Genomic DNA, 11,473 nt, shown 5'->3' with positions numbered 1-11,473 from the left:
ATGTGGTTTTTCTACCGGCTCCGTTTACCTTTTTCTTCTGCCATTGGCTTTCTCGCATGTTTTTGTTCTGGGGTCATACTCCAGAGCAGTGGTTGTGGATCATGCACACACACAAGTTGTCCAGTTAAAGTCCAATTAAGGTGTATACATGTCGGAGAAATTCAGTTTCCAATCGCATTAACTGGGTGTCTTAATCAGATAAGGACAACTCAGATTTAAGTTGTGTTTACATGCACTTAAGTTGTCCAGTTAAAGTCGGATTAAGGCCATAATTAGTTTTTTTTTTTCACGTGCATGTTAACGTACTGAATGTGTCACTTCATAATGCTTGTTGCTCTCTCGTAGCTAGCATCATAGTCAGCTGATTGGCTCTTGAAAGCTTGCATAAACCTGATTTGGTTAGCTGCAAGAAAACTGGATCAAGGGACATACAGTCAAAGCCAGACCTAGAGAGACCAAGAGAGAGTTTGCTATCAGCCAGAATTGTTGGGTTTATTGAAGACATCTCCTCCAATAGGCTTCTTCAGTTCTAATTGATAGGTGAACAGTGTTGGGGTTTCAATAGGATGAAAAACACATCTCTCCAATTAAAGTTTACTATTTGGTCATTAACAAATCGTGGTAGTGTGAGTTTCACGTGTATGCCACACAAAATCGAAGTAAAAGTACCCGGGTCTACAGCTGGATAACATAGATATAACATAGACTCAGTTTATAAAGAAGGTCAGAGCCGTCTCCATTTCCTCAGGAGGGTATCTGCAGGAATATCTGCAGACTATCGTTGCCACTTTTGAAACAACCTTTAATGTCGATTTGACATTTAATATAACCTTTAATTCACACAAAGTTCTTTCTTTTTTTTTTTTTTTAAATAACTTTAGAAATTCCTAAGCTAATTCTCGGTGAAATCTTCAGTGTTACATCGCTCAACAAAATAATTCCACTGGTTTTAGTCTGATATAGGACGATGAGAAGATTTTTTTTCATTTTTTTATTCCTGCACTGTTGATACCGATGTTCAGCCAATATATCGTTGCATCCCTACTCTCTATCTATCTATCTATCTATCTATCTATCTATCTATCTATCTATGTCTGTCTGTATCTTATATATATGTACGGACATTGTCAGTTTGCTTGTAGCCCCACTAACTAATCCATGTTTTATTTATTGCCTTGGCCCTCGCCAATGAGGCCTGCCTGCCGCGTGTGCGAGCATGCCGGGAGCGCGCATGGAGGCGGTCCGGGGCTGTTTGTGCGTGAACGCGTCTCCGCCGCCGCCGCTTCTGCTGCTGCTGCTGCTTCTACCTCCATTTAAATAGCAAGGACACGGGAGCGAGTGCGTGTGTGTGGGGGGTTGGATATTACTTCTTTTTTTTCCTCCTCTCCCCCCCACCACCACCACCACCACCAACACCGACACCACTACCGACACCACAACCCCAAACACTCTCTTCTCCCTCTCTCCTTTTTCCTCTCGGTACCTTTGGATTACGACGCGGAAAAAAAAAAAAAAAAAAAAAACGCGCAGCAGCAGCAGCATCGCCGCCGCCGCCGCCGCCGCCGAGGAGGTAAAAGGTCGACGCACACACGCACACACGCGTCTCAGCCGGCCCTGCGAGAGACAACGCGGACAAAAAGAAAAAGTAAGTACATGTCCCGTGAAGAGTGTCGTTTGTTTTCTGGTGAGGAAGAGGAAGAAGGAGAATGAGGGAAGAGGAGGGAGGGAAGGGAGGGGAGGGAGGTGGTGGATGTGTGCGTTTGGAGGTGGAGGTGGAGGGGAGGAGGAGGAGGAGGAAGGGGGGGCGAGCCTCTCTTTGTGCCGAGGAAGGGTCACCACTCCAGTCCGCGGATCCGCACAGTTCCTCCTCCTCCTTCTTCCTCCTCTTCTTCTTCTTCTCCTCCGCGTTGACTTTAAAACAACCGAGGCCTGTGCAGCTTCTTTTTTTTTTTTTTTGTCTTAATAAATACCCCTCAGCGGTTACGCACCCTACTTTCCTCCTCCACCTCCTCCTCCTCCTCCCCCCGACCTAATGTTTATGTAGGACGACTTGGTTTCCAGCGCATCCGTTCACCCCCCTATTGTCCGCGGAACCTTGACCTACCTGCACCGGCCAATCAATTAGCTGACCCCCCCACCCCCCCACGATAATGAACCCTAACCCGCCTTTTGTTGCTCTCTTTTCTGGGAGCGTCCATGCGTCGACCCGTTCACAGGAGAGAGGACCCTCATTATTAACTTACCTCCCCTTCAACCATCCAAAACGTTTATTATATATATATTTTTTATTGGATTATAATTATTTAAACCATTACACATTAATCCTCTGATGTGTCATGTAGGATTTACATTAAAAAACAGCAATTTCTTTTAGTTTGTTGATTCTAAATTGTCCCGTGTTTGTTTAAAGAACAGATAAATACTTTTATTTTGGTTTCCAGTAGCATTATTTAGGCACGGATGAGGGAATCAGTCGGTAAAAAGGTGAAAATAAGAAGTTAAGTGAGGTAGAAATGCATTAAAAGTATATTTAAAGTATTAAATATGTTATATAGTGACGTATAAAATATAGGACAAGGAGGATGTGCACGTGTAAATATAGTAAATATGGCAGTTTATTCAGCTGTAGAGATCTAGGCCACTGGTTCAGCATCGACACAATGACTGGTGGCCATGTTTAAACCCCTAATAGGTCATTAGGTTAAAGCCTCATTATATTCTGAGCTACTATGCGTGTGTGTAATTTGCAGGCATGTCCCCGCTTTTAACCCTCACCTGGTGCAGCCGTTAGGTTTCGTGCACGCTCGCTCATCATCTCCACTCGCTTTTTATTTATTTACTTATTTATTTATTCGTGTATTTTTTACCCGGTTTCCAGGGCCCACGATGTCCAGCGAGGTGCAGAGACCGGACGACAGCCCCAGCACGAGTGGGGGCAGCTCGGACATCGAACAGAGGGAGTCGTCGGTGCCGCCTGAGCAGGAGCGAGAGCAAGCACAGCCCAAAAAGAAGGAGACCAAGATCTCGAGTAAAACCGCTGCTAAACTTTCAACTAGTGCCAAGAGGTGAGAAGGAGGAGGAGGAAGGGAGGGGGGGCAGAGCCCAATCTGGCTTTGTAGAGGGAGTTTTTTTTTTAAAAGCGAATGCCTCTCCTTCTTCTGCCCGAGGGTGTGAAGTTATATAAAAAGACTGTCGTCCCACAGGCGTTGTCGTTTCAAACATCCACGTTATTCATGCGCTGGGAAAAAACAAAAAAAAGGGAAGGTAACTGGTTCTTTGCTGCTCCGCGTGTCAGTGCTGTCACTGCGTCTCTGCCAGTCTCAGCACTTTCTCACCCAAAAAAATAAATAAGAGACAGGCGACGAGAGAATTATGCAACCGGCTGAGCGAAAAGTTGGCTGAGGCCGCCGAGTCTTTTTATATCTGACGTCGTGAGAATCTAGCTTTTGCGTCTCTCTGCGTTAAAAGCGGAGTCTCTCTCCACGAAGGGCAGGTCTTATATTCTCTAATCAAACTTTATTTATAAAGCACTTAGCGTACAAAATGCATCGCAAAGATAAAAAACACTCACACATGCATGTGCACAGGATGTTAGAAGGTCCAGTAACATGGCAGGGCACTGAGAATAAAAGGAAAAAGTCTTGAACAACTTCCGCCACTACTGTTTCTGTACAAGCGCAATAATTGGACATGTTACAACATTGTTTTTGACTCAGTTTGTCCAGCGAATTATCACTGTCATCTGATATAATACGTGTATGTTAAGCAGCACCTGTAGAATACTATGTATCACAATATCATAATATAGCAATAATGTATCGTATCATGACGTCTAAGATGTAAAAGACAGTATGAAAGGATACAATAATGATAAAATATATAAAGGAAGTAGGGAAATGTAAAAGTTTAAGAATTCAAGATAACAAATTCAAGATTTAATCATGTTAAAATGCACATAGAGTTAAAATAATTAGATAAACGAACAAGCAAAAGCCAGTAAGCAAGTAAAATAAAAAGAGTAAAAGGGGATTAAATGAAATCCAGATATAAAAGACGAGTCTAAAAAACTCCAGCCTTTAACTGACTCATCATATTTAATGGTTATTATTCAGGCTCGGTTCACAGAAAATCAATTTTCACGTTCAAATTGATCCGAACGAGTCCCGACGTTATGAATCGGTCAAATCCGAAGCGTGTATCCTGCGTCCTCCCGTTGGAAAACCTCTGCAAATTCAGTCCACGTGTGAGAAATCTAAAACACGACAGCCGTCACAGCGGCCGACCGGAAATCTGATTGGATTTAAAAAAAGTGTGACGACAGAGAAGAGCTGCACAAAAAAAGCAAAGCCATATGCAAGAGGCGGAACCGGAGGGGAAACGTGCTGCAAACCTGAGGAACCGATGACGACGTTATGATGGAACATCTCTGAAGAAGTTACTCCAGCTACAAACGTTTTACCTTAAACACGCTGCACGATAGATTCTGTCAGCTGTAGCTATTAAACCTTTGTTATTTTTCTTTTTTTTTTGCAGGATTCAGAAAGAACTGGCAGAAATCACACTAGACCCGCCTCCAAACTGCAGGTAAGGAGCCGTTTTTACATCCAGACGCGTACGTACGGATGCTCGGTGGAGACGCAGCCGTGCAGAAGTGAAGCGTCTTCTTGTGATGCTGGTGTTGTGTTGTGGTTATTTTTGTTTGAGGTGTGAGGTGTTAATCTCAGGTAAAACGTTGTTGCAGCATCGTGCACGGAGCAGCCCCTCGGTTCAGCCTTTATTTAGCTATTTATTTATAGGCGACAGTGTTGTGGTTCTGCACCGTAATGGTGGAAAATGAGCGACGGTTGAAACCTGTTTCGATGATTCTCATGTGCCCCCCACCTCCCTCCTCTTCCTCCTCTCCTGCTTTCGCTGTGCTGGGGATTTACCACAGACAATGGTTATTGTGTGCGGCTGCTCGCAGCCCTTTGAGGAAGAGATATGGTCGCGAGCGAGCGGCGGCGGCGGCGGCCGACCACATGACAAAAGGGCTTTTTTACCTCTGGGGGCTGCAGCTTTTATTAACACAAAGTGACACTGACATTGATTACGGCTGTTTATTACGGCGCCGTAATGACTCTGAATCAGCACCGAGAGCTGTATCTGCTGCAGATTAAGACGGAAAATGGAAGCCGGCTCTTTGCCGAGGACACTTGTGGGAGATGTTGTTTATTTGTGTATCGCTCTGGATTATTTTGTTCGCAGACACCTGTTTAAAGATGATTAAGGCGAACAGCTTTGTGCGAACGCATCTGGCGATTTGAACCCCGCCCCCCCCCCTCGCTCAGACGACGGCCTTGTTTATTGCATGAATTAATCGCCCCTGCTGGGTCTCATCAGAACCCCGCCGTCGTTAATGATAAACATCGAGCTAACCTTTTCATTTCAGCTCACACCCCAGTTTTGTTATTGTTCCGGTGGCTAAAAGAGATGTTGTTTTTCCTCGAGGACTAATCTGTTTGAACCCCCCCCCAGAAACCCCCACCCCCACCACCACCACCACCACCACACCTCCCCCGGAGAAAAACTAGGTTGGCTCACATGAAGGATTTTTTAGCTTGAGGACACAACTAAGTCATTTGAAAGCAAAATAATTGCCAGCGGAAATTTCACAGTCGTCGTCTTAGCGGGGGGGGGCTAGTTGCCACGGAAACAATTAAGCTTCTTGAAGATAATCCTTTTTTTTTTTTTTTTGCTTTGTGCGCGTGTGTGTGTTCCTTTTCCACACCCTGAAGTGATCTAATAACGTTTATTATTTCATGTGATGCTCTCAAACAGACCCCGAGGTCAGATGCATCAGAAACCAGGTTTATATATATTTATTTTTTAATGTCAGGGCCGCGTTTACATCCTGGCGTGAACGAAAGGAGCGCGACGCCGCAGTGCTCGGCGTCATTTGTATGCCGCCCGCTCCTCCCGCTCCTGGCCAGGTCGGCCCTGAAAGGTTATTCATTTCATCCCCCCCCGCGTTACAAATGGAGTCGCAGACCGATGGAACCTCCTCCTGGAAGCGGACACACAGTTGTGTTTAACAGATCCACTTTGGCGCCTTCAACCAATGCGGCGCTGGGGGGCCGGTTGATGAATGTCGCCTCATTTGTCTCCCTTCGCTGAGGAGCCCTTTAAAGACTCTTTGTCCCGGTCGCGGGGAATTTGCCTTCTTCATCATTTCGCGCCGTTAAAATCTGCAGTCTCCTTTGCATCACCTACACTCCCCTCACCTTCAGGGCGGAGGAAGCCATCACTGATGCAGCAGTTCTCTCTGCAGAACGGGCCACGTTCACACCTCGGATTATTACACGTTAAAGCTATTTCTTTTGGAAACAACTAAAAAATATGGCAACATAATTGCACATATTTCAAGCATTCGAAATAATGTAGGAGAGGTCTTCAGGTTTTTTCAAATGTCTTTAAGGAACCATCGAGGGAAAACCTACGTTTTTTTAAGTCTAACGGACAGTAACACCCTTTTCATTCATCCTCTATGAGATGGAGGTTGAGGTGTTTCTGGTCTTTGTGATTTTAAAGGTTAGAGGCTGCAGAGCCAGAGAAAGATCTTAGACCAGGATGTGTCAGAGTCTTTGGACAGAACCGAATCATGTGGGAACGGTCATCTGGAGACTTTCTGCACCTTATTACATGAGTCAGTTATATCGGGGTAAATCTGAGAATTGGTGTAGTGAGCTTCATTACAAATGGAAGAGTTGTTCCCAATAATCATGAGACCGTCTGATTCCTTGGAACAGATGCTGACGTGTCGCTGTGTAAGTGTGGCTGAACACTGGGAACGTCAAGGGTGTAATTAACTTCGTTTTTACCAATAAATTCCGACAAAACAAACTCTTTCTCCCTGGATCTCTCTGGTTTTACGTCACCTGTGGCCAACAGCAGTGGTGTGTCATCATTACCGTAACGGCAGCTGTTTTTGTTTTGTGTTCAGCTACACTTTGCCCATTGGTGAGTTCCCGTAATTCAAACGCTGCAAGCTTTTTTTTTTCTTCTATCCGTGGGTGGACGTTTAGGTCTTAAAGGGTTAACAGGTGTTACCTGAGAGATCAGACCACGAGGATCCAGCTTTAACCACAGTCGATTCGATCAGTTCTGCAAACAGCTGCTGCCTCAGATAGATCTATTCATTTTAAAGATCCGATACCGATTCAAGAAGCATCTCGAGATCTGATCTCACAACTTGATACAAATAGGGGAACGTAAGGAGCCATGACACTGAAAACTCACCTGCTAGGTTATTATTTATATACTTATCTAATCTGACGTTCGTTATTTCAAAGACGTGCACAAAGTTGTGTTTCAGTGTTCAGTGTTTACATCTGTTAATTTGTTCTGTGAATGAATGAACTCTGCAAAGCTCAGCTCCTAGAGGACTTTGGTTCAGTCAGTCAGTGTGGACAGGACGCACAACGAGAGGAATGAGGTCAAAGGCCTTCAAACTAAAATGATCTCAAACGTACTTAAAGCCTGGATGAGTCTCTCGGCTTTCAGGGCAACAGAAAAGATCTGATGCAGCATTTATCTCTGCAAAATGGAGATTACTGCAGCGTAGATATGAGTGTGTGTGTGTGTGTGTGTGAGTGTGTTAAGAGTCCGAATTTACAATTTAACACCTTAGGAGTGTTGAAGATCTAATTTAGCGAAACATCTGTGTGAGGAGCAGCGTAATAAAACGGCGTTCGTTTAAGTTTAGCGCGATGCCTCTCGGCTGCATTTAATATCAGAGGCCGTTGTTTCAATCACCTGTCTGCCTCCATAAATCACGCGGCGTTTCTCCGCTTTCCGCGAGTCTGGATATTAAAGCTGAAGAATTTCTTTGCATTGTGAAAGGAAATGTCACACTCGCGCAGCGCAAACGTCGAGCGAGTATTTAAATTTGTCTCCGAGCTCCGTCTGGCGCTCGGCTCCGTGACAGTCGGCCTGTCACCTCCACAGTCGTCGTGCATCAAAACCAACGGCAGCACGTGGAAAAACCTGAGAGGGTTTGACACGGCAATTATTCTCGCTGTCGAGTATATCTGGGCTGCTTTGCTTTTTACACCTACTGAAGCACGTGGAGCGGAGATGAATTGTGTTACTGCGAGATGCGTAAATGCTGCAGTGATCTGGACGCTGAAGGGAAAACACGGCGACGATGTCGTCACCAATCAGGTGGTTCATTTTCTCTAATATTAGAGCTGCAACAAACAATTGTTAGATCATTTTATGTGTAAAATTTAACTCCTGAATGAGTTAAATCTTAAAGCTTCGGTGTTAAATGATCTGAGGAACCGATGACTTTTATTATGAAGGCGGTTGTAGGTGTTCGTGGATTGTTTTAGATTGTATCGGACCGTCATCACGAGTCCGAGCATTAAAATAAAATGCCTGTCCGAGCCCACGGGAACAATGTGGAATCGTTCTGGTTCATCGGCTGAATCACATCCCATCTCTCCCACATCTTCCTCCTCCTCTGTTCACACTCGATGTGTTCACATGGACACGAATGCCCCACTGATAAGGAGGAAAATATCAGCTCCCACTTAGAGATCGGACCGATGTATGAGCTTCTTACCTGGTTATTCTGATTCTTTGAGTTCACTAAATGTTCATGTTTTTGGTTAAATTGAATCTTTTATTATCGTTGTGTCATTTTTATCATGTAAATGGTATCAGCAGCAAATATCGGCTCAGAAAAATTTGCATTCGGCCCAAAAGATCAGTATCTCTACTCCCGATGGGTGTAAAAACGTCTTTTACATTTCCATCAGCTCCACGGCTCAAAAAGAGTTCATCTCTTTTTCTGCTGCATGTGTCACTACGTTCCTTTGTGATGTTGGACTCGCGGAAACTCGCTGCAGAAATCCAGACGCTTTCACGTTGTTAAAGTAACTCGTAGCCTACAGGTCTGCGTCCGCTCACAGACGGACAAACCTCCATTACTGCCTCAGCGGAGGGGAAGCAGAACAATGTTCAGCTGCCCGGAGCGTAATAGTAAATGTCAGGTTTTTATGGTCGGCCCCTCCAGATTCAAAGAAAAGAAGAAGAAGAAGAAGAGAAAAAAAAACAACAACACAGCAGCTGCTATTGTTCAGTGACGTTCAGCTGAATAATCCATCGCATGAAGAGGTGGAGACGCCGATTTCTGCTCCTGAGGCAACTCGGAAAAGATTAAATGCAGCTGCAGCAGTTTGAGTAACAAGTTCGGCCCCTTTCTCTGTCATTTTACTACTAATCATTCTGGGAAACATAACAAAGCTGCTGCCGAAGTGGAAGTAGATAAGACCGAGAGAGATTTGATTCAGTAAGAGAAGTCATTTATGAAACGTAATCGCAGAAAAGCTCCCGCGGTGATTTGAACGCCACAGACTTAGAGGATTTAACTGTAGGTCTTTATTAGATGTGATTGTTATTTGAACCCCTCCTGTGTAACTACTGTTGCCACTGTTGTTCTGTGTGTAAAACATTGATTAGCTGATTTAGCTTTTATTTAAGTAGATTAAATCAATGTTAATAATGAAACACAGGCTCAGACTTTTTACTGTTTCCAGCCGACTCTTTATTGAACAAATAAATAAATAAAAGCGTTTAAAACCCCAAACATTACAACATGTCAGACTGAAGCTCAGCCTAGTAGGTGGCGGAAAACTGGTTGTAATTAAAATGGCTGATTATTTGTATCCACTTTAAATGGACCTGTAGACAATACACTTATCAGACAGACATTATTGCCTTAATCCGACTTTAACTGGACAAGCATTCACCACCGTGCATCATACGCCTTAATCGGAGTTAAACTAGACATGTGGGCTGAACAGAATCATTTACAGGGATGAAATCTACAAGAAATGTTTGCGAAGATGGCGTTTCGTACAGTTTCGGTTTTACCAGGTTATTGTTTTTAGCCGTTGTTAGCATGACATTGGCTTGTAGTTCCCATATATAACACATGAAAAACCTAAATTACACCGTAACAGCATTTCAGTGTATGTCTGTATAAAAATTCTGTCTGTACGACTGATTTAATGACTCCGACTGTGTCCAACTTCTGAGTATAAACTGGGACGTGGGCAGAATTCAGAAAGTCGAATTTATGAGCATAGCTCCGTTAAGCTGCGCATGTAAACACAGTGAATGTCTCAGTTCACGTCAGCAGAAAATGCAGAAAACTTTATCGTTGACTTTGAAGCTGAACTCTCTGAGGGAGGAGTTATTTACTGCAGCTTCACTTCAGACTCTGCTTGCTTTCCATAGCGTTGTTGCTGTTCTTCCTGAATTTCCCAAAGTACAGGACGTACTAACTAAGAAACACTATGTTAACTTTATTAGTTCCTCCTGGTATTATGAGCGCGGTAAAGAAAAATATGCAAGATCTTTTCTTTTCAAACTCACTGTTCACTCCACATGAACAAAAACACACCTCCCTCTAAGATTCAGCCTTTTCATTCAGGCCGTTTCCCTTTAAATCAGGAGCTTATTTTAAATTCAAAAACATGTATTGTTCTGCTTTAACCTGGCGTAACTGTTTGGGTTTCATCACGTGGCGTTTCAAGTTATTTCCCGAGGAAGAAAAACAGCGTCTTCAACCATTAAACGGGTTTGTCCTTTGAAATCGTTTCGCTGGACGACAGCTCGCGTCTCCCAACAGAAGAACAAAATCAACTCCACGGCGACGGTAAATAAAAGGCCACCAGTGATTTGATTGGCCCGGCAGATCTTATCAGAGTGTAATGAATTCTAAACGCCTCCGGGCTGGTTTCTGGGCTGGTTCTGAATCCTTCCAAAGGCTAGAATTTTATTTTTGAGCCTAATAAACTAACATGATATAGAGTTAAGATATTGTTATTTGCTTTAAACATGCGTGCGATTTAATTCCCCCACGTTCCCCAAACCAGAGCTGGTGAAGACTGTCTTCACAGCCTCAAACATGGACGTGCGTCTCCATCATCATCATCATCATCACTGCCACCACCGAGGAACGAGGCTGGGACGTCTTTATCGTAGGCTCTGACCCCCGGTTCCATCCTGGCTGATGGGATCATCTTCATGTCTGTGTTGGCTGCATATTAGCTTTGTGCCGTGGCCCCCGGGGGGATTAGACGTGAGTGACACAGCCAGCATCATTTTTCACGGCGTTACCATTAAGCACAGCAGGAGGGGCTCATTAATATTCATGAAGGAGGGGCGGAAGGACGAGGGAGGGGGGTGGAAGGGGGGGGGGTTGAGCTCCAGGAATACCTCCCGGGTGTCGCCGTATTGTTTCACGGTGAATCATCGAGGGTGTCGATTCCAGAAACGCTGTCGGTCGTACCACAGAAATGTTTCTCCCCCGCATGGAAATAATAAAAAAGAAATAATAAAATGACTCAATCTGTCGCTGATATCGACCGGCCTCACTGCGAGTAGGAATCTGTTGAGATCGAAACGAAGCGTTTTCCCTGTAAAT

The 11,473-nt window shown here is 44.3% G+C and overlaps 1 protein-coding gene across 1 annotated transcript in view; it reads left to right on the top strand.

The window, feature by feature from the left end:
- The first annotated feature begins 1,307 nt into the window (after positions 1–1,307).
- The window catches only part of ube2e2 (ubiquitin-conjugating enzyme E2E 2), a 33,325-nt gene continuing 23,159 nt past the window's right edge, over positions 1,308–11,473 (top strand). The window contains exons 1-3 of the mRNA XM_047598563.1: positions 1,308–1,645; positions 2,879–3,065; positions 4,534–4,584. Of these exons, the coding sequence (XP_047454519.1) occupies positions 2,887–3,065; positions 4,534–4,584 (230 nt within the window). The 5' untranslated portion in view covers positions 1,308–1,645; positions 2,879–2,886. The remainder of the gene's footprint in view (positions 1,646–2,878; positions 3,066–4,533; positions 4,585–11,473) is intronic.

This window comes from Mugil cephalus, chromosome 11 (assembly GCF_022458985.1).
Source record: "Mugil cephalus isolate CIBA_MC_2020 chromosome 11, CIBA_Mcephalus_1.1, whole genome shotgun sequence".
Taxonomy (NCBI): Eukaryota; Metazoa; Chordata; class Actinopteri; order Mugiliformes; family Mugilidae; genus Mugil; species Mugil cephalus.
The sequence above is the reverse complement of the archived record's forward strand: the minus strand, read 5'-3'. Positions and strand labels throughout refer to the sequence as shown.